Source organism: Polyergus mexicanus, unplaced genomic scaffold (genome assembly GCF_030449975.1).
Source record: "Polyergus mexicanus isolate NDT 795.1 unplaced genomic scaffold, iyPolMexi1.0 SCAF_15, whole genome shotgun sequence".
Lineage (NCBI taxonomy): Eukaryota > Metazoa > Arthropoda > Insecta > Hymenoptera > Formicidae > Polyergus > Polyergus mexicanus.
Genome location: NW_027223335.1, coordinates 1,055,362 through 1,075,077, shown reverse-complemented (window position 1 = coordinate 1,075,077; position 19,716 = coordinate 1,055,362). Strand labels below are relative to the sequence as shown.

The 19,716-nt window shown below is 34.5% G+C and overlaps 4 protein-coding genes across 16 annotated transcripts in view; 3 read left to right on the top strand and 1 right to left on the bottom strand.

Moving 5' to 3' along the window:
* LOC138939837 (uncharacterized) overlaps positions 1-5,437 on the top strand; it is a 180,279-nt gene extending 174,842 nt beyond the window's left edge. For 8 of the 11 annotated variants that reach the window (XM_070308062.1, XM_070308063.1, XM_070308061.1 and 5 more), the window contains 6 exons: positions 2,785-2,904; positions 2,965-3,081; positions 3,286-3,544; positions 4,711-4,902; positions 4,981-5,129; positions 5,210-5,437. In XM_070308062.1, coding sequence (XP_070164163.1) covers positions 2,785-2,904; positions 2,965-3,081; positions 3,286-3,544; positions 4,711-4,902; positions 4,981-5,129; positions 5,210-5,342 — 970 coding nt within the window. In that variant the 3' untranslated portion in view covers positions 5,343-5,437. Of the gene's footprint in view, positions 1-2,167; positions 2,649-2,784; positions 2,905-2,964; positions 3,082-3,285; positions 3,545-4,710; positions 4,903-4,980; positions 5,130-5,209 lie in introns of those variants that run through there. The other 3 variants (XM_070308068.1, XR_011447906.1, XR_011447908.1) reach the window with 3 other exon arrangements.
* Positions 5,438-5,605: 168 nt separating this feature from the next.
* Positions 5,606-9,591, top strand: LOC138939683 (acetyl-coenzyme A transporter 1). Its single transcript, XM_070307739.1, has 8 exons — positions 5,606-6,308; positions 6,868-7,157; positions 7,248-7,402; positions 7,492-7,685; positions 7,762-7,946; positions 8,049-8,166; positions 8,258-8,473; positions 8,576-9,591. Exons 1-8 carry the CDS (start codon positions 6,102-6,104, stop codon positions 8,753-8,755), a joined length of 1,545 nt encoding a protein of 514 aa, XP_070163840.1. The 5' UTR covers positions 5,606-6,101; the 3' UTR covers positions 8,756-9,591.
* On the bottom strand, positions 9,392-16,522 carry LOC138939682 (cationic amino acid transporter 4). 3 transcript variants are annotated; one of them, XM_070307737.1, is made up of 9 exons: positions 15,919-16,522; positions 14,553-14,702; positions 13,836-14,084; positions 13,286-13,624; positions 12,819-13,065; positions 12,062-12,458; positions 11,652-11,874; positions 11,390-11,563; positions 9,392-11,256 (listed from the first exon to the last, which is right to left on the bottom strand). In XM_070307737.1, exons 2-9 carry the CDS (start codon positions 14,692-14,694, stop codon positions 11,072-11,074), a joined length of 1,956 nt encoding a protein of 651 aa, XP_070163838.1. In that variant the 5' UTR covers positions 14,695-14,702; positions 15,919-16,522; the 3' UTR covers positions 9,392-11,071. The 3 variants fall into 3 exon arrangements, with proteins under 3 accessions (XP_070163838.1, XP_070163837.1, XP_070163839.1); XM_070307736.1 differs by lacking the exon at positions 15,919-16,522 and adding an exon at positions 15,084-15,200 and having other exon boundaries at positions 9,393-11,256; XM_070307738.1 differs by lacking the exon at positions 15,919-16,522 and adding an exon at positions 15,084-15,200 and having other exon boundaries at positions 9,395-11,256; positions 11,390-11,551.
* Positions 15,704-18,778, top strand: LOC138939684 (armadillo repeat-containing protein 1). The gene is made up of 4 exons (XM_070307740.1): positions 15,704-16,504; positions 16,590-16,925; positions 17,040-17,249; positions 17,640-18,778. Exons 1-4 carry the CDS (start codon positions 16,397-16,399, stop codon positions 17,805-17,807), a joined length of 822 nt encoding a protein of 273 aa, XP_070163841.1. The 5' UTR covers positions 15,704-16,396; the 3' UTR covers positions 17,808-18,778.
* The last annotated feature ends 938 nt before the right edge of the window (positions 18,779-19,716 follow it).

Below are 19,716 nucleotides of genomic sequence, written 5' to 3'. Positions count from 1 at the left end.
AATGTCCTATGTTTCGTTTATTTTTCAGAATCGTTAAGATACTGCATCAAAATAAATAGGAAATTAATTTAAAAGAGTATTGTATAGATATAAATTCTATGAGATAAATAAATGTATATATGTGATTGAGATATGTATGATTCGGACGGACATGTGAAAGAATTTCTCCATGCTTTCGCCGATCTTCGTCGCTCGTCTCTCGCGCACAGGATGGTTGGCGCGAGACTGATTCGGATATTCAGAGATTCAGACTTTTGTACGATCTCGTTGGTACAGCAGCATCTCGTGGACCGACGCATGCGTGGGCGTCAGTTCCCATGGAAACCCGGGTATGCAAGGCACCGCGTGTGAATGCGTATTGATTACTTTGCTCTCGCTCCATCCCGCGGTCTCTCGTATCTTCTACAGGCCACCCCGGTATCTCCCTCTCTTCCTTCCTCTTTACGTATTCCTGTCCTGTTTCCACACCCGAGAATTACCTTCGTCCTAAGCGTGGCAGCCTCCCCCTCTATTTTTTAAATTCCCTAATGTCTCGTTTCCAGCATCCTCGCAACGGAATCGGTTTCCCTCTTTCATTGCGATTCGTCGATCCTCGCGGGGGGCGATGTTGCTTAAATTAATGCCCGCGTCTCTCGTATCGGCTCTTGCGGTTGATTGAATACACATACTCAGCATAATCAAATTGTAATACATGCGCTTTCCTCTCATGCTTGAAGTAACGCGTGTAAAAGATTAATGAAACGTGTCTCTAATGCTTCCAATTTTTTAAACATCTTTTAGCTAACTGGTATAATTAGCTAAAAAATTAATCAGGTTAAAAAAAATTGACTTAGCGTTGTAGTAATATTGAGATAAAAATAAAGCAACAACCTCGAGACTATCGTTGTTTCACAAGACCAATCAGTGCGTCAAAGTTCCGACACGAGTCCTTTCTTGTTGTTAGATATTTTGTAGTTTAATGTAATAAGGACTCGTGGATACGGTGTGTATTCGCGTAATTTCGATTGTTCGTCACACTGACGGACATCGGTTCATCGTCACAGACGGAACAAATTGTCCTGTTCACATTTCGTAACGACGAGATCCATTAAGGGAAACAAAGCACACGATAGGAAATTAGCAATCGCCAATTTTCGGCGAAACTTTCCAAGTCCGGCTATCATTTCTTCATTGACTCATTTTCGAGCTTGTAATCAGTGGATCAAATGTCTTGTTTTGTGTACGAGCTATTTTAAATCTCTCTCATTATAAATCGGGGAGATTGAAAAAAAGAAAAAAAGAAAAAAAAGATAAAATCTTACGTTTGCTTGAATTTTCACCGACAGACTTTCGTGGTGTGGAAAGACCGTAACGAAAGGGAAAGTGGTAAAAAAAATGAAAGGGATAGTATTCGAGGCTTGTGTGATTTTCCTCGTGAAAATAGCGTTAATTAGACGTTAATTATAGAAGAGAAAGTTGGTTGAATTTAATAGATATCTTAAAGGGAGAAAACGAAATACAGAATATAACTAATGATACCAGGTTGGTAGGATCTATTGGCATGATCTCATCTCGTGATTTTTGTCAAATTTCGTAAGCAAATAACGAAAACAATAACATGAGAAATCTTAATTAATGTGCTAGCGTGACGATTCTTGACTCATTCTCGCGACACTTTTATTTTCGCTAGCGCTCTGTGCTCCTTGACGTTTGGTCACACTTTGTAGGTTCAGGGACGCAATCGGTGTCATATTATTCCGTATGAAAATTACACAATTTGCAATAGTTCTCGTAGAATATTTATAACACAAAAATAAGAATAGAAGAAATATGAAATTGTTAGAAAAGAATGAATATCTTTTATTGTATCTATTACTACGTGTTCATACTTTTTATTTTTTTATTTTCAAATCATTTGAAAAAATGCAGGGAAGCAGTAATAAAAGTTATCGATTCTGATGCTAATTTCTCCGTATTTTTTTTCTAATTATGATAATCCTGTTATTGTAATTGCAAAGAAACCAACAAAAGGCTTTACTTTGAAGCTTTATTATAAGAATCTAATATTTTTGCGAGTTTTATTTATGCCTGCAAATATGTCTTTTTATATTTTTACTTATTCAATATCTAGTTTTCGTTTAAACAAAACGTGAATATTACAGATATTTTCCGTGGAAAAATTCCACATTCGTCCCTGAAGGGTGAATTTATGATAGTATCCCATGCATGACCGCTATATAAATAGGTGAAACTTGGAAAATTAGAGAGTTACTTTTGTGTCATCTCTCTTGTGTCTTGAAGCGAACGCTCGCCGAACTTTTTATGATTCTTGGAGAATTATTTGCGTACCCGATACTTTATATTCGCAAGCTTGGGAAGAAAACGCGTTAAATATTCGCATTTTTATTTATCACGACGATGACGCACGTTCTAATTCTTTTCATCGTCCTCGGTGTTCAATGTGCACGGGCGGAGAAAAGTGAATTCCCGGTGACAACTGAACTTTCAAAGAAATACTCTGCAGATTCCGAGGACAAACTTCTCGAAAATATCATTCGCGCGAAAAATTCATCGCAGCTTATCCTAGATAATAACAGCGAGGAAGAGAAGAAAACAGACAAGAAACCAAGAACTGTCATACATCGCGACTCGAATCTCGACAGAGATAAGTCAACATCTTCGAATTGATCGTAGCTTTTCCTCCCCTTTAAATCTTAAACTCTCGAAACGTAATAGCTAAGTTAACAACGATTTTTCGTCAACAATTCTAATTATATATGGAACATTTTTATTTGCAAATTCCAGCTGTTGCGGCCGTAGATACAGTATCAGCGGATCTACTCGACCGGATTACAATTACAACAAGATCCCTTTGGAGATAGGACGTTATCCCTCTCAATATAACGAGCGAAATCCTGTTGACAGGTAGTATTGATTATTTCTTTTATATACATAAAAATTTTAGAACGCAAAGTTTCTTTCCAGATACGGATGGCAGATACAAAATCGACCCTCAAGTTCCATCGGAAACGGTGGTAGACCCGGAGGAGGAGGAGAAGGAGGCGGAAGTGGAAACTACGCAGGAAGTCAGTCAGGAGACAGGTAAATTTTCTCAACTTTCTTTTACCGTGAACTTTTCGCAAATCTCCGTCGCGTTTCCGCGAATTTTACGAAACACTTTCGGCATTAATTCAAAAAAGATTAATTTCTCTTGACGGCGTGTTAAAAGATTTAAGGAGTTTATGAAGAAAAATACGTAAAATTTGGATAAATTAAAGACATTCTGATTCGTTCTTCATGAAAAAGGTATTCGTCGCGTCCAGTGTACGGAAGTGAAAGTGCTAACGGACCCAGCGCTTTGGGATATGGCTCTGGAAATTCTGGAGGATACGGTTATGGCGTTAGCAGTCACGGGGGCTATGGCAGACCGTCCGGATACGGAGGTTCGAACGGCGGCTATGGTATTTCGGGAACATTGGCCGACGGTGACGAATTCGGTCCTGGCGACTCGGTTTATCCGGATGGAAATGTGCCGCAGCATCCCGGAAATCTTCACGCGCAAAAGGTACATATATTTCGAGGAACATGAATATTTTTCACAATTTTATTATTTATATATAGAGGAAGCGAAAACGAGAAAAGGTCGAGAAAAATTTTTAAAAATTTCCCAATAACAGATATCTAAAGTTTTTTGCAAGTTAAATCGATATTCGAATTTATCGAAGTCCTCTCGAAAGTCTCCAAGTTTATTATTTCTTTCCTTTGATGTCCATTGGCTCTTTTGCTGTGACCAATTGTCATCATATAATTTTATTTTTCACGAAAAATGACAATTCACTTTCATAAATATCCGTCACTTTCATACTTACGGATCGTTAATAGCGAGAATTAATTTGTTGATTAAATTTTTTTTTTATTTCGCGATAAACTATTAGCGATCCAATAAAAACTGGCGCATTGATATGCGCTCATCGTATCGAATGTTTATTAAATATGAGTCATTTACGACTCGTGACAATGCTTTTACAGTCACAAATCGTTCGAGTGTATTTAGCTTCCCCTTCAGGATAAACCTTCCAGGTACCAATAAGCCCATTCATCAACGTCAAGGTGTTGGAAGGGTTATATTATATTATTTTTTAATATAATATATAAAATTTGTAATTTATTTTATAAATGAGAGATTATATGTATATTGCGCATTTTAACATAAGTGAATAAATATACAAGTTAAAATTAAAGATAAATATTCTCGAATTATAATATATGTACAAATTCGAGAATATAATTAGAGTTGCCGACTATGTTTACACGATAAATATTTTGATGGAATGAAACTCGCGATAAATAATATTTTATATACCGAAGAGAAAATGAATGCTCAATATATCGTGTAAAGTAAATTAATTCATTAGCGCCACGCTATATTTAAGCAATATAAAATAAATTCAAATTAATTAAATATTAAAAATTCCTAAATTAAAAATATTTACAGATGTACGGAAGGAACAATTAAATTCATCAATTACTTTTAATTAACTGGAAATCTGTTAGAATCTGTAATACTGACTAACAAGTAAAACTTTATCTAGTATCTATTGTAAGCATCTTATCATTTAATAGTAACATACTTTGTCCGATAGTGGGAACGTCCGGTGCAATAAATATTTTTTTTTCTCCAAAGTTTAAATCAATCGAGAGATTTACATATGATTATGTTTATCTGTTAAGGCCGTAGCGTTAAAGGCTCTAGCTGGTGTTGCATTGATCGGAGCAGCAGCGGCGTTAGCTTCAAATCCGGTTCTCCTACCAATTGGCATCGTAGGCGGAAGGAGGAAAAGATCAGAAACTTTCTTGGAGGAAGCGCAAAACGGCTATCAAACGGATTACATTTTGAACATGTTGAAGAAAAATTTAATCAAGGTATTCAAATATAAGACGACGTGATTTTTCTGCACAGAAACTTGAACAAAAACGTTAATTTTTTTCTTTAACGAACAGATACAAAAAGACGGCTCGACCAATAGATTGATCGTTTCCCCGAGATGCGTCGCCAGATTGACTTGCGAAATCCAGAAGGATTATCTGTCCGATCTCGATAAGGACGTCGAAATCTTGAATACTAATCGGAAATATCATCTTACCAATCTGTATATATTTTTCTCATTATTTAAGTTACTTCGCAACGTCATATTAATCATTTAATCCTAATCAATTCAAATGTTTGCAGAATACGAAACAACGTGCTTAATGTCGCTTCCGTGAGCTCAAACGTGAAGGATTTAATCAATCTGGCAATCGGCGTCGCGACGGAAAACAGAAGTTGCGATATGTTTGCTTGTAACTACGTAAGAAAAGCTTGAATAATTTTTTTAAAAATGTTTCAATCATATAATTATATCACACTTATCCAATACTATTTGATGAAAAAGAATGCATATGCGCATAAATAAAGTCTCCTTGTACAATGGTAGTATAAATTGAGAAAATTCTGAGTCTTGATTCGAAATTCCCTCCAAAAATATCGCCGTCTCGTCGATCGTACGCGAGATGACGCTCCGATGCTCCCTCCATATAATTTTCGTACATCCCCCCATCTGTATAGAAGTAGCCGCGCGCACGTGACGTTGCGAGTAAAAAAACACAATAAAACTGACGTGTCCTCTAATAATCAACAACGTGGCAACGCGACAGTGCATCCATTTATGTCCGCGCGTCATTTTCACGCGAGCAATTTCTTTCTCACGCGTCGCGATGTCAACGTGTTAGAAAAAGGAAGGAAGAAAGAGGCCGAGTCACAAATTCAACGTCGATTCCAGCATTTGTCCGGCGCGGACCAGGAGCAAAGGTTATGTTCGCGATGATCGCGTAAGTGATGACACCTCGACCGGCATAAATCATATGTTTTTATTCTCCATCGTCATCATCGAGAATTTAGAATCGAGTAGAGTGCGTGCGCTCGTTCGCGATATGCGGTGACGAGCGGTGGATTTCTAACCTAACAAGTCCGAGGGAAGATCTTGAACGCGATCGGCGGTAACCTTGAACGTCGACGTCAACGCGAGTAAACGTGGCGCGAGTGAATATTGTTAACTGATCCGAGAACGAGGTGAAGAACGAAGATGAAGAGAAAATTGGACAAGGAGAATAGCGTCGCTGAAGACGGTATCATCGACGGGTATAGTATTCAGGAACCCTCCGATCTGCGAGGTGACGAGAAGAACATCGCGATACTGTTCTTCTTGTACTTGCTGCAGGGCATCCCGTTGGGATTATGTGGTTCGATTCCCATGCTGTTGCAGAATAGAGGGGTTTCTTATCGGCAACAGGTAGAATAAAAAAAAGTCTATTGTCGTCGAATGTACAATATATAGGTTCAATATATACATGATTATTAAATTGGCAATATGGTTAAGAACGATGTCTGATTAATGGTATGAGCTTCTTAGAAATCAAACTGATCAATTTCGCTTTTTGTAAATTTTTTTATTTAGTACCAGAATCATATATGATTTATATATGATTATATATGATTTTTTATATGATTATTATTATAATTTTTATATGATTTTTTATATGATTAGTTTTCTGATACTAAAAATAAGAAACAGTTGATTACACAGCTTTAGCTTCTCAGAGACTCAAACTTGCATAGATACAAATTCTCGAATAATCATATGTCAGCAATTATGCTTTATATAAGACACAAGTCTAATACATATAGAATATTTATCTTTTAATATATACAGAGTGTTCCTAAAATATTTGGCCAAACTTGAATGGCTATACGTGTCTTTTTTTCACGCGCGATTTTCATATAAGAACATTGAATTAACAATCGCGCAGTAAATTTAAATAAATAATTTATCATATTTTTTGTTGACATAGGCAGAATTTAGTTTCGTACAATGGCCGTTCTCGTTGAAGCTCTTTTGGGCACCCATAGTAGATTCCATTTTCTCGCAAAAGTTCGGACGAAGAAAAACATGGTTGATCCCTACCCAGTACCTAATGGGTATGTTTATGCTCCTTCTATCGAATTATGTCGAACATTGGCTTGGCAAAGAGCACGAGAAGCCCAATATCGAAATGCTGACAGCGTTATTCTTCTCGTTGAACGTACTTGCCGCGACTCAGGACATTGTAGTTGACGGATGGGCGCTTACGATGCTTAAAAGGTATTTTTGCAAAATATATGATCCAATTTCGGATAAGCGTGCAGTATTTCTTTCGCGAGATCTGCTTAATTAGTTGATTTGTTCATTAAGGTGCAACGTCGGATATGCGTCCACTTGTAACAGCGTCGGCCAAACGGCGGGATATTTCATCGGTTATGTGTTGTTCATTTCGCTGGAATCTGCCGAATTTTGCAATAGCTATTTAAGATCAGTTCCTTCCGACGTTGGCATGCTAACTCTTCCTGGTAAGAAGGGTCTAGCTATCGGCGGAATTATTTTTATATCTTTATAGACATACCTATATGGTCTCTCTAATATATTTTTATATCTATAGGATTTTTGTACTTTTGGGGCTGGGCGTTTCTCGTTATGACAACGTTTATCGCGTTATTCAAACACGAGAATAAAGGCAGAATATCCAAAGGCGAAGAACTAAATATGGATATTAAACACGCGTACAAGCTATTATGGGATATAGTTAAATTACCAGCCATAAAGACCACGATTATATTCCTCTTGACTGCAAAGGTTCGATACTGAAAATTATAGTTCAATTGCGCTGGGTGTGACGCAAAGAGTTGATTTCATTCGTTACGTTTTGTAGATCGGATTTTCGGCGTGCGACGCTGTGACTGGTTTGAAGCTTATAGAAGCCGGAATTCCCAAGGAAAAATTCGCTTTTATGGCCGTGCCGATGATACCATTGCAAATAATTTTACCATTAGTAATTTCGAAATATACTGCTGGGCCAAGACCTATGGATGTTTACATGAAAGCTATGCCTTACAGGTAATTAATGTGTAATTCATGTTTAGCGGTATATGATAATGATGGATTATCAAGTTTTTTTATCGGATAATTTATAAAACGACTTGTATGTATATGACACAGGCTGGCTTTCGGCTTGATAGCAGCTTGTTTGGTATGGATTACACCGTTCATTGTAATCAACGGATACGTTCCAGCTTATTATTTCGTCGTATTGATAGGTCTCTATTTCATACATCAGGTAAATATTAATAGACGGAGTGTGTCTTCTTTCTAAACGCGAAGTGTATGATTCGAATTTAATTATTTTTCTTTACACAATTTTTTTTTAGATTTCTGCAAGTAGTATGTTCGTGGCGTCCATGGCTTTTTTCGCGAAGGTCAGCGACCCGGCTGTTGGTGGCACTTACATGACATTGCTCAATACTTTATGTAATCTCGGTGGAAATTGGCCCGCCACGGCCGCGCTTTGGTTCGTCGATCCCTTAACATTTAGGCAATGCAGTACCGATTATACAAACGATTGTAGCACAATTACAGAGAGAGAGGTTAGTCGCGCAGCATTTTGCCTTTTTTCTTATCATAATTTACAATTATATCTTAAGATTATCATAATTTATATTATATATATATATATATTACATTTTCAGCTCTGTTTAAATACTAATAACGGTGTTTGCGTCATGCAGCTCGATGGTTATTACATAGAGAGCATTCTCTGCTTAATCATAGGCTTTTCCTGGCTTAGGTGGGGTCGTAGAAAAATTAATATACTACAGGCCAAATCGATGTCCGCTTGGAAAATCGTATTTACTCGTAATAATAGGTAACATATCAGCACAATGTTATAGACCCGTTTAACATTGACATTTGTAAAATTATTAGATAATTTTTTATACGATGAGTAGACGCAATATTCGGTATATCCATCGGATCGAATTCGGTTAATAAATAAATTGAAAACACTTTGAGAGTTTTATGCCAACAAAAAGCTAATATAAGATGCATGAAGTTCAGCCTAAAAGTCAAAAGTTTGATCCATTGATCCATAACAACTTTGTGAACACACTGTATATCTACCTATATATAGAAAGTATGCATGCATTATTTCCTGCACGTTTATCAAGTGTTCCAGTTTTGTAAATGCATGAGATGAATCGATAACGATTCGCCTCATAAAACAATATATTATCTATTATAGAATATATATTGTATATGTACAGAATATATAGGCTTTGCAGGAAAAGAAAACAAAATACTATAATCTTAAATGAATATTCCATGTCTAATAAAATGATCTCTATTTGGTTGTCATCCTTATTTCCTTGATTTAAATCATGCAATATGATTTAATGACATATAATCATACATACATACATATATATGTGTGCGTGTGCGCGCGCGCGTGTGTGTGTGTAATATTTATGTAAAATTATTTATTGTATATTAAGAAAAATATCTATTATATACACGTATATATAATATTAAATAATATAATTTTATTATATAATATGTACATAATATTTTATTATATAATAACATATATTTTCCTTTCTTCTTATATATTTGTTGTACATACATATTTATTTGTCAACAAATTATCGAGTAAAATACATTACAAGAGAAACAACGTTTAACAATATTTTTTACATAGCATTATTGTGTATTATTTAGATGTAAATATAATTGAAAATATTTTATGTACGCGCATAAAAATTAATGAATATTTAATGCAGGGTGTGTTAACAAAAGTCTTTTGTATAATAAAAAAATCGAAATTGGTATGTTTTATTTGATAGCTCTCTTATATATCTTCCTGATGCAAATGCAATCATTTACAATTAGATGAGAAATAAACGCGATCGCAGTCGTGAAAATGATTTATCAGGTATGAAAATGAGTTAAACAGATATGGAGTCACAAACTTCACTGAGCTTTAGACATTATTGTAGATAGACACAAAAATTATTTGCGTGGGTATCGTGACGGTCAATATGTCGCGCAAGAACAATGTTGCACACTATTATAACGACAAATTTAACTTTTGATCACATTTAATTTATTATATGTTTGTAAGGATTTATATTTTCACATATTTTCATTAATTAATGAAGTAGCTGCAGAATTAAAAAGATATTTTTTTAGATAAATAAGTGAATTTTTAACCATTTGTTTTGTTTAAAATCACTCCATGTATCTTAAAAGAAATATTATAATTAATAATAATTAAAATTGCAGGATATATATATATATAGTATGTGTTGCTTTGAAACGTTACATTTTTCTAAACTATATTTATCATTCACTATTACATTAGAAGGAGATATATATTTTGTTTATTGAATCTTAATATAATTATAATGACAGAATAGTGATCATTCTCATGGCAACGAAAGAGAAGAAAAGGAAGACAAGAAAAGAGAATATTTTAAGTTTTTCTTTGTCAAGTATTATACACCACGCAGTGTGTTCGTAAAATATGATTAATGTTAAAAAAATAAGATATAAAAAATAAAATCGATTAATTGTGTGTATATGACAACGATCACATCTAGAGAAAGAGAACGCGCATGTGACAACAATATTTCTTGATGCTGTTAAAAAAACACTATCATCAACAATTCTCAAAATTATACGAATCACTCTCGTAATTAATCGGACTAGATGAGGCTAAGTATACGAAAAATATAGTTGTTTGTACTTGATAAAACTTTCGAGAAGAGTTGTATGAGTCCGTATGCCTTTTGCAAGATTGATATTTACAAAATATATATTTAATGTTCAAACTTTCAATTTCAAACAAATTTTCGTGTGCAAAGTGGAGCCGCCGAAACACAAAGAAAGGTGCCAAATAAACGGAATAATAGAAAATAGATTATATATATAAGACATAAAATAAATTGTGACATTTAAGTACCCGAGTATTAATTGTGCGTTAATTATATTAAAGTTAATTATAAACTGTTGAAAATTGAATAATGTCTTGTTTTATATTTCGTTGCATTAATCTGCATTGTGCTTCGTTGTCGGCAGCTGAAACTTTGCTCCGGTATTAAAATTTGTACGATTTTCGCGATTTCAATGGCGAAATGGCGAAAGAATTGCATAAGGAAAACATAATGTTGATTAAAATATATAACTTATCTTTAGTGAACAAGTTCCTTATCGTCCAAAATAGGTGCTTTGTCGGTTTTCGGGCTAACTCGCAACGTCGATCCCCACTTTGTGCCTTTTTCAGCTTCTGAGGTAGCCATCAAGATGGAATATGAGTTCGGGATAGTGGTTGCTTCTTTACTGTAATGGATGCCGTACAGGAAGTAAATCATTATTCCTGAGAAAAAGTCGAAAAGGGAAACCGAATTAAAAATTGGGATTAATTAAAATTTAATATATTCAATTTCAACATTTTGAATTTATATATCATCATATCCTCATACCAATAATATTATTAATAATTAACTTACCGACCGTCATCCATATGAAAAACCGCAGCCATGTCATTGAAGACAAATGCATTATCAGACCCATATTGAAGAGGATGCTTAGCGCTGGTATGAAAGGTACCAGCGGTACCCGAAATTTTCCACTGGGCGGATTTTGTCTATGAGCATTAATCACGAAAAGACCTAAGAATAAATCTGGGATAAAACAAGTATAATCGAGGTCAATGGAAACAAATGACAATTGTATCGTACCAAAGTTGAAAGAAGTTTCAGATAAACTTACTCGCGATGGGTAGCGGGAGATAGATCCCCGCGGAAAGATAATCGCTCTTTGTGAACGGAACTGTCGTTTCAAATGCTATTACTAGGAAAGTACCGAGGAAAGCACAGGTTATCGTGTAAATAAGTAGACAGGCGGTTATGATGTGTCTAGTATCATAATCCTCTAACCATTCTTCCATCCAAGCGTATCGTGGTTTGAATCTGCCAGCTCCTTCGCAGAGTAACTATATGAACGATTTATTATGTAAAAATATATTTAAAAATTGCTCAGTGGATTGTTATTTTATATTAAGGTTCATACTTTATAGAAATAAAATATAAATTTTATAAAGCAAAATATAAATTTATATCATATTTGATGGTGTGAGTTACGATTGAAGCATCATATGTATTTTTAATAAAAACACTCACTTCGGATTTGACGGATACCATACTGCTATAATTACTGGAATCCGCTTCCTCCGTGGGTGGCGAGGATAGACTGCTCGGCGTGCCGACGCTGCATTGATCGGACACCTGTTGCTCAGGCAGATATCTCAGCAGAATGACGCTAACTGCAACGATGGTATATGCGAGCAGAGTTCCGATCGACATAAACTCTACCAAATGTTGGAGATCAAACAGCAGAGCGATTAAGGCACTGAGTAGTCCACTTATGACGAGATTCCATATCGGCACTTGCGTTCGCTCGCTGATACGGCCCAGAAAACCGAATAACAGACCGTCGTTTGCCATGGAGTACATTGTCCTCGGAAGAGAGAAAAGGGATCCGAAAAGAGTCGTTGTCATTCCGCAAAGAGCACCCATGCTAGATATGCAAAACCCAAAGATTAGTGTGTGTCTAAATTTTAATTAGAAAATAATTAAATTATTGTTTATTGTAAAATACTATTTTTTTTCTATAAAGATCCAGAATTGTAACTTTTGAAAAGGAAGAAGAATGCTCGTGTGTTGGAGCATAAATATTATAGTATTTTTAATCTTTTGAATATTGCAATCAATTATGGAGTTGATACTATTAGATTACTATGCTATAAAAATGATAAAAAAGAAAAATAATATAACTATAATATTTTCTTTTTTCCTAAAGCATAAGATTTTCTTTCGAGAGAATCGAAGCGTTATTAAAAAAGTCAATAGGAAAAGAAATAAAATTTTAAATTTGTACCTTATCACATATTTAGCCCAAGGGATACCTCGAGACGAAAAGGCTTCCGGAAGAGCCGCGATAGGATTGATCGCCCAATACGGTACGACCAGCGTCAGGGCGCCGCTAACCATCATGTATCCAATGGTAACTATCGCCATAGAGAGTAACGTCGCCAGCGGAATGCTTCGCCCGGGATCGCGAGCTTCCTCTCCGGAAGTCGCGATCGAATCGAAGCCGACGTAAGCATAGAAGCACGTTGCTGCGCCTGAATAAAAAAAAAAAAAAAAAACATCAGAACTCAATATTCTTTCAATATAATTTTTCTACTGCATTGTTACGAATAATTAGATAGCAGATGTAAGGTGTTCGTTTCATGTGAACTTATCTGCGTGATTGATTGCAAAAATGTATCTATATTTTACGGTCGACACAGTTTTTGTTTATTAGCTAAACTTGATTGAGCTAAACGAATAAAGGATACTTGCCTGTGATGACGCCGCCGAAACCATATGGCAAAAGACCCCCGTTCTGACTGCTCCAGTTCGTAATGTCTGCGTAATAAATCCCCAGAATGACGACCAATCCCATCACCATAAGGTTGATGATGGTCAGCAATGAATTTACCGTCGTTGAGAATTTCACCCCTAATCCCAAGAGCATAGCGTAAACTAGACATAATCCGCTGGCCAGAAAGTCCGGGACGGTACCTAGCGGCTCTCCCATGCTGTATCCACCCATCACCACATCGCGGGTATAATTGCCAATCACACCGCCGATCAACGAATCCACGTATCCGCTCCAAGCCCTCGCTACAGATGCTGCACCTAATCAATGATAGAGCTTTCTGTTAAGATTCTTAAAATTAAAAATAGTAAAATAAATAGAATAAAATTTCAATTTAATTTTGATAATAAATGTTTAATTCTAATAATAAACTGACTTTTACTAATTACAGGTTTAATTTAATTTTTCTTTTCATTAAATTCCTATTAATAAATATTTCAGGAATCTCTCTATAAGGGATAATTTTTTTACCAATCATATGCTCTAAGATGAGATTCCATCCCACGATAAAAGCCCAAAATTCGCCGACGGAGATGTACGTATAGACGTATGCGCTGCCTGCCTTTGGCACACGAGCGGCGAGCTCGGCGTAACAGAGTGCTGCCAAAACGGAAGCCAGACCAGCCACAAGAAAGCTGAAGATCACACCAGGTCCAGCCGTGTCACGCGCAACCGTTCCCGTCAGCACGTAAATTCCAGCACCGACCATGTGACCCACGCCTGGAAGCGTATGCATAATTGAATAGAATAATTAATATTGGTGTCTTTTGAATAGATTACATTAATTTTATTCAAGTCGCAAACATATCCGCTTGAGATAATTTTCTTTTCTTTTTCATATATATAAGTTTTATTATTTTTATATATTAATATTTGATGCAATCGTTGACTAACGCTCTGATATTAATATCTTATTCTGATATTCGAGGCTATTATTACGAATTGTTATGTTTATCATCATCGCAATAATGCGCGAGTGTAATAGCAAATTGCGTATCGCTCATACATATCGCATATAGGTGCAATCAATTATGTTGAAATAAGAGATACATTTTGTGTAAAAATAACATCTCATTTTTTTAATAAAGATTTTCTTTTTTTCTTTTCAGTTCTTTACTTATTAAAATTTCGGTCCTTTACTTATTAAAATTGCAGTTATATATAGACGACTTGAAAAGATATATTTACCAAGCAACGTGATGTCGAAGGTAGAAAGACATCTTTTCATTGGAGTCTCAAGCATATCGCCTTCCAACTTCTTCCGGCGATTCATCTTGTTGTACAAGCCGGACATAACGTGACCCAGGATCATCCTTCGAACCGATGGCATAATGGATCCTACGAAATTTCAATTTCCAGTTATCGACACGAGACAAATATCATCCCCTTTATCGGAGAAATAATAATTTATCGAATTTCGATTCATAAATTAATTGTTAATTGAATATATTTAAATTGCGTGAAATCTCAATTGAATTATTGTGAAATGAGAAAGAACAAACTTATATAAATCTTTATATTATATGAGAACAAATAAAAATCGATATAAAACAACAATCATATGGTGCTCTATGGCATTCTGATATGAAATGTCACGACGATGACAAGTAGTGGCGAGCTCGTCGAATGTCACCCATGCTTCCGCCCCGTGGACGATCGATACAAAACAATCTTGGAATATCCCAAGGACATGCCGAGATGTGTTGCAAACGTACTTACAGCGTAATCGTCCAATTATACGGAAACGACGAAATTATATACGTCGACTGTGTGCTACGACGCTTATACAATATCGCGGATGGACACCGTGGGACACCGAAGGAATCATATGCTATCTATACTATATAAAAGGAGCAAGTTGTAATGCGGATGCGCGATGGACAACCAATCGGGGATTGGCTTTTAAGTGTTAGAAAATAATATTGCTCTCTAATGTTAATTATGGTTCCATGGATGTGGCAAACCAGAATTAAATAACATAGTCTCTGAAGCTTTCTATTTTGTTCTGTCTTTTTATACGGATAATTTTAAAATTTAGCGGTTAAATACAATACATTTTTTAATCTCTTATTTTTCATATTTTTTTCAGTTTTAATTTTAATTAAATTTTTATTATGTATGATTAAAATGTTTTATAACTTTTTTGGCCAAATTAGGGAAATTCTGATTAGATTATATAATGCATGGAAAAAAATCAATTAACCGTCTAATATAAAAAATATAGCATGCTTTATATATATATATGTGTGTGTGAGATACGTGATTGGTTGGTCTCTCTGTCTAGTCTGGATAGATTTTTAAAGCAAATGACAGGCCATTTACTGCGATCAGCTGACAGCTGAAAACGAGCGCGTCGTACGGCATCGATTCGTCGCATCGCGTCGATTATCGTTGAAGAAAAAAACGTCAACGATTTTGAAGAAGCGATTTCGCGTTTCTTTCGCGCACAAAGTGATAAGAAAAATAATATAATCCCGCATTTGCGTTATCGTGCGTGCGCGCGCACTTCGATATTGACGCGGTTGACGTTACATCCCATAGCCCTTTTGTTTACCATTGTAAGCATGCTTTTCGAGTCTATGTAACCGTCAGCCAGCTTCCTCCGTCCCTCTCTTCCTGGTGTCGATAAAAATGAGAGATACCGCCAACCGCCAACTCGCCTGAGAACAGTATATCTTTCGATCGATTTTGATCAAATGCCAAATACGGAGACCCGAAGCGCTCTTTTATCGCGGTATGTTCTCACATTGGACAGAGTCAGACCTCGATGATTCTATATAAAAAATAAGGTTAGAACGATTACATCTGTATACAACATTGCGACGTAATAACTTATATGTTGGAGAAAGCGAATTTCTCGTCTCGTCATTTTTCTCCTTGGACATGAATACAGTTCTCGATGAGGATTCGTCCTAGAATCCTATTAGCCATTCTCGCGAATTGTATAGGAGTTATATCGAGTAAATTGCAGTAAAAATCTAGTCGTACAGAAATTCAAACGCGTTTAATGTCAACGTAACATTTGGGAGACGATGGACGGAGAGGATTCCGTAGACGTGGACCCACAGGAACTGCAGGAGACTCTCCAGACATATAGAAAACTTGCGGACGATTTTGCGAACCATGACACAATCTTGAAGGTGAGTCCTCTAATTCTTTGTAAAATTTCTGTACAAAACATATGTTAGAATTTCTTTCATTATTATAATTATTTATATATTGCAGGATAAAACGGTCTTATCATACATAGCGTATGTCTTAGAGGTACCTGATGTAGATGTGGTTACTTTAGCCTTAGATATTCTGGAGATATTTGTCAAGAATGTAGACAATTATATACACATAACGTCTACTTTTGGTGTGCGTGAATCCTTAGAAGCGATTATAAACAAATACAATCTGAGCGAACCAAAGTTAGTCAATCGAGCACAACACATTAAAGATGACATAGAACGCATGAAACCTCCTATATATAATTTACGTAGTCGTTGTAGGCGAGTTATAGAACCTAAAAAATTGAAGACTCATGTGATAGTTTTACATGTACAAGGTCTATTACCTGTAAGTACTGATTTGTCAAGTTACAACAGTTAATATAAAGTATGAAAAAAAGTCACATATACTGAATATAATTATATGTATTAAGCTATAATAATGGCAAACAATTAATTACAGGAAACTCGATCTGAATTGGAAGGGATATTAATAAGAATCGAAGGTCTTATTTCGCTTGTTGTTGATGTAGAGCATCAGCGTGTAACTATGCGTACCTTGAATTTTGTCACTGCGAAACAAATTGCAGAAGCAATTGACAAAAATACAGACAATATGGAAGCAAGATTGGTGACAAGAAATAAATTTAATCAAGAATTTCTTGTAAAGCTGGTAAGAATTATTGTAATTTCTTGTGATTTGCAATACTTTTTTTTTATGACAAACAGACTCTTTTTTACTTACTTTAGTATAATTTGTATTCATTAAACTACAAATAATTTTGATCTGATTCGGAAGAAACGAATTGAGAAAAGTACACTATTTTATGAAAAATGGAGGAACAGAATAATATAGATAGATAAATTTTTAAATAAGTAGCTTACAATGTGCACAGAATAATCAAAATGTGTTTTAAGAAAACAAGCTAAAAATATTTCATGTCAAATAACTTAATGGATAGATTCGAGACCATAAATTCAAAAAATAACCAATTAATTCATATATATACATACATATATATACATGCGTTCCAAAATAATTATGAATACGATAAACTTACAGATACAAACAGATAATAACGATGGCGATGAAATGCCTGACTATTTACCTGAAGAGGAAGAAGAAGATGATAAGGAAGGAGTTGTGTCGTTATTTACCGGTTTAAAACAAAGCGCTTCATCTCTATATAAATCTACCACTGAATTTCTAAGTAATTCATTTTATTGGTAAAATTTGTAATTATAATGAAAATTGTTGTATAATTTGTGATTGTTGTAATTATAATTTTATTTATTTAAAATCTCGTTTATCTGTCCTTTAAAAGAGGGCCAGAAACAATTTGTGCATATTGATAATATACATATATTATCCCAATAGATATAAATATCTCCTTAATAGACATTAAGGAGAAAATCTACATACTTTTTAGTAATAATGGTGACTAATTGATTATAATCATTTAAGGGTCTCATACTCTTATCAGCACATTTATGCTTGATAATGATCATAGAGAGTCGATAAGAAATGAATCGGTTTTTACAGTAATAATAAATAATGCCTTTTTTCCCCTGCACTCTTAGTAGAAAATTAATATATAAAAACAGATTTCTAAGTCTTTATATCTGTATTCATAAAAAAAAGGGAGTATGCTCTATATATATTTGTATGTATATAGAGTTAACTCTTTTAGTTTTTCTATTTTAGCAGTCTTGTATATTCCATCTTGTGTTAACTGATTTAATATCAGTAAAAATAAATTATGTATATATACATAAATCATATTAAGTTGCACGATCAGAGCAATATTTTTCAGTATATTTTAATATTAATATAAGCATGTAAGTAAATTCCAATATGCACTATATGTACTAAAAATTTTATTATTTAAGTAAACAAAACCTCATAAGTGAGTTCATTGTAAAAGCTTGCAATATAAAATATCAAATTAAATGTGAAATTTAAATATATGTGACATGACATACAAGTCGCAATAGTACAGTTCTTGCAATCAGATGAAAATAAAATGAGTTCTAATACTCGATTTTACAATAAATATTATCAATGTCAATTGACTCTTTTTATTTACAAATTGCTTCTATTTATGAAAATTGCACTGTTTACAAAACTAATAAATAACTTTTTATTTGTCGAAGTTTACGCATTTATATTAAATATATATTGTATTTATATCGGATAAAGAGAATGAAGTATATAGAGATGAAACGTCCTGTAAATCAACTTTATTTTATGTATAACACAAATTTTGTGTACTGCTTCTATTATTATATAATAATAGAACTCGTCAGTTTTAGCTGCCACTGCACGAAAAGGAACAATTTATGCAACTACTCGCATAATGTATGAGATGTGGATACAATATATATGATTACTACAAAGTACATCTCTCTAATAATACGCCTTAGAAATTATTTTGTTTAAATGAGCACATCCAAATTGTTATTCTATCTTATTTTTAATTTGCTAAAATTTTGGTGTTGTATTGTCTATATATTTACAGATGTATATAATTGTCATTAAGGCAATTTGAGTTTCAAAGCAGGTACAATAGATGGATGCAAAACATCATTCTTTTCGATAATTGAGTAAACGCAACAGTTTGTGGGTACATGCATGTGAGAGATATAGCTTACAATAATTATTAATACCGGTAATATATTCGCGGAATATGAAGTTTCCGCGTGCAGTCCAGCGCTATTGTGTGTAGAGCTTCGTTTTGAAACTCTCGTAATCTGCACCACGTTTGACTATCTCGTGTGCAATACAACTCGCATCGTAAATTATACATAAATGCTTAAAGTCTGAAATCAATAAGTACATAGTCTCTATAAACTTACTTATTCTCTGACTTTTGTTGGCTGTGAAGTAAAAAAAAAATTAAGTTTCTTACGTATGAGCGTAAATCTTATAGGGGAGAGATACAATGACACAAAGTAACTCTTCTATTATAAGTGGAATAGCTTTCAGGGAAACAAATTTTATATTTTTTTCTCTCATATTCATTTTTATCTAAAGTCTTTTGTATCCATAAGTACTCTGCGTTGATACCACTGCTTACAGGTACAATATCTTTCACAATACATGCTTCAAAGACTAGTACTCTGCGTTGATACCACTGCTT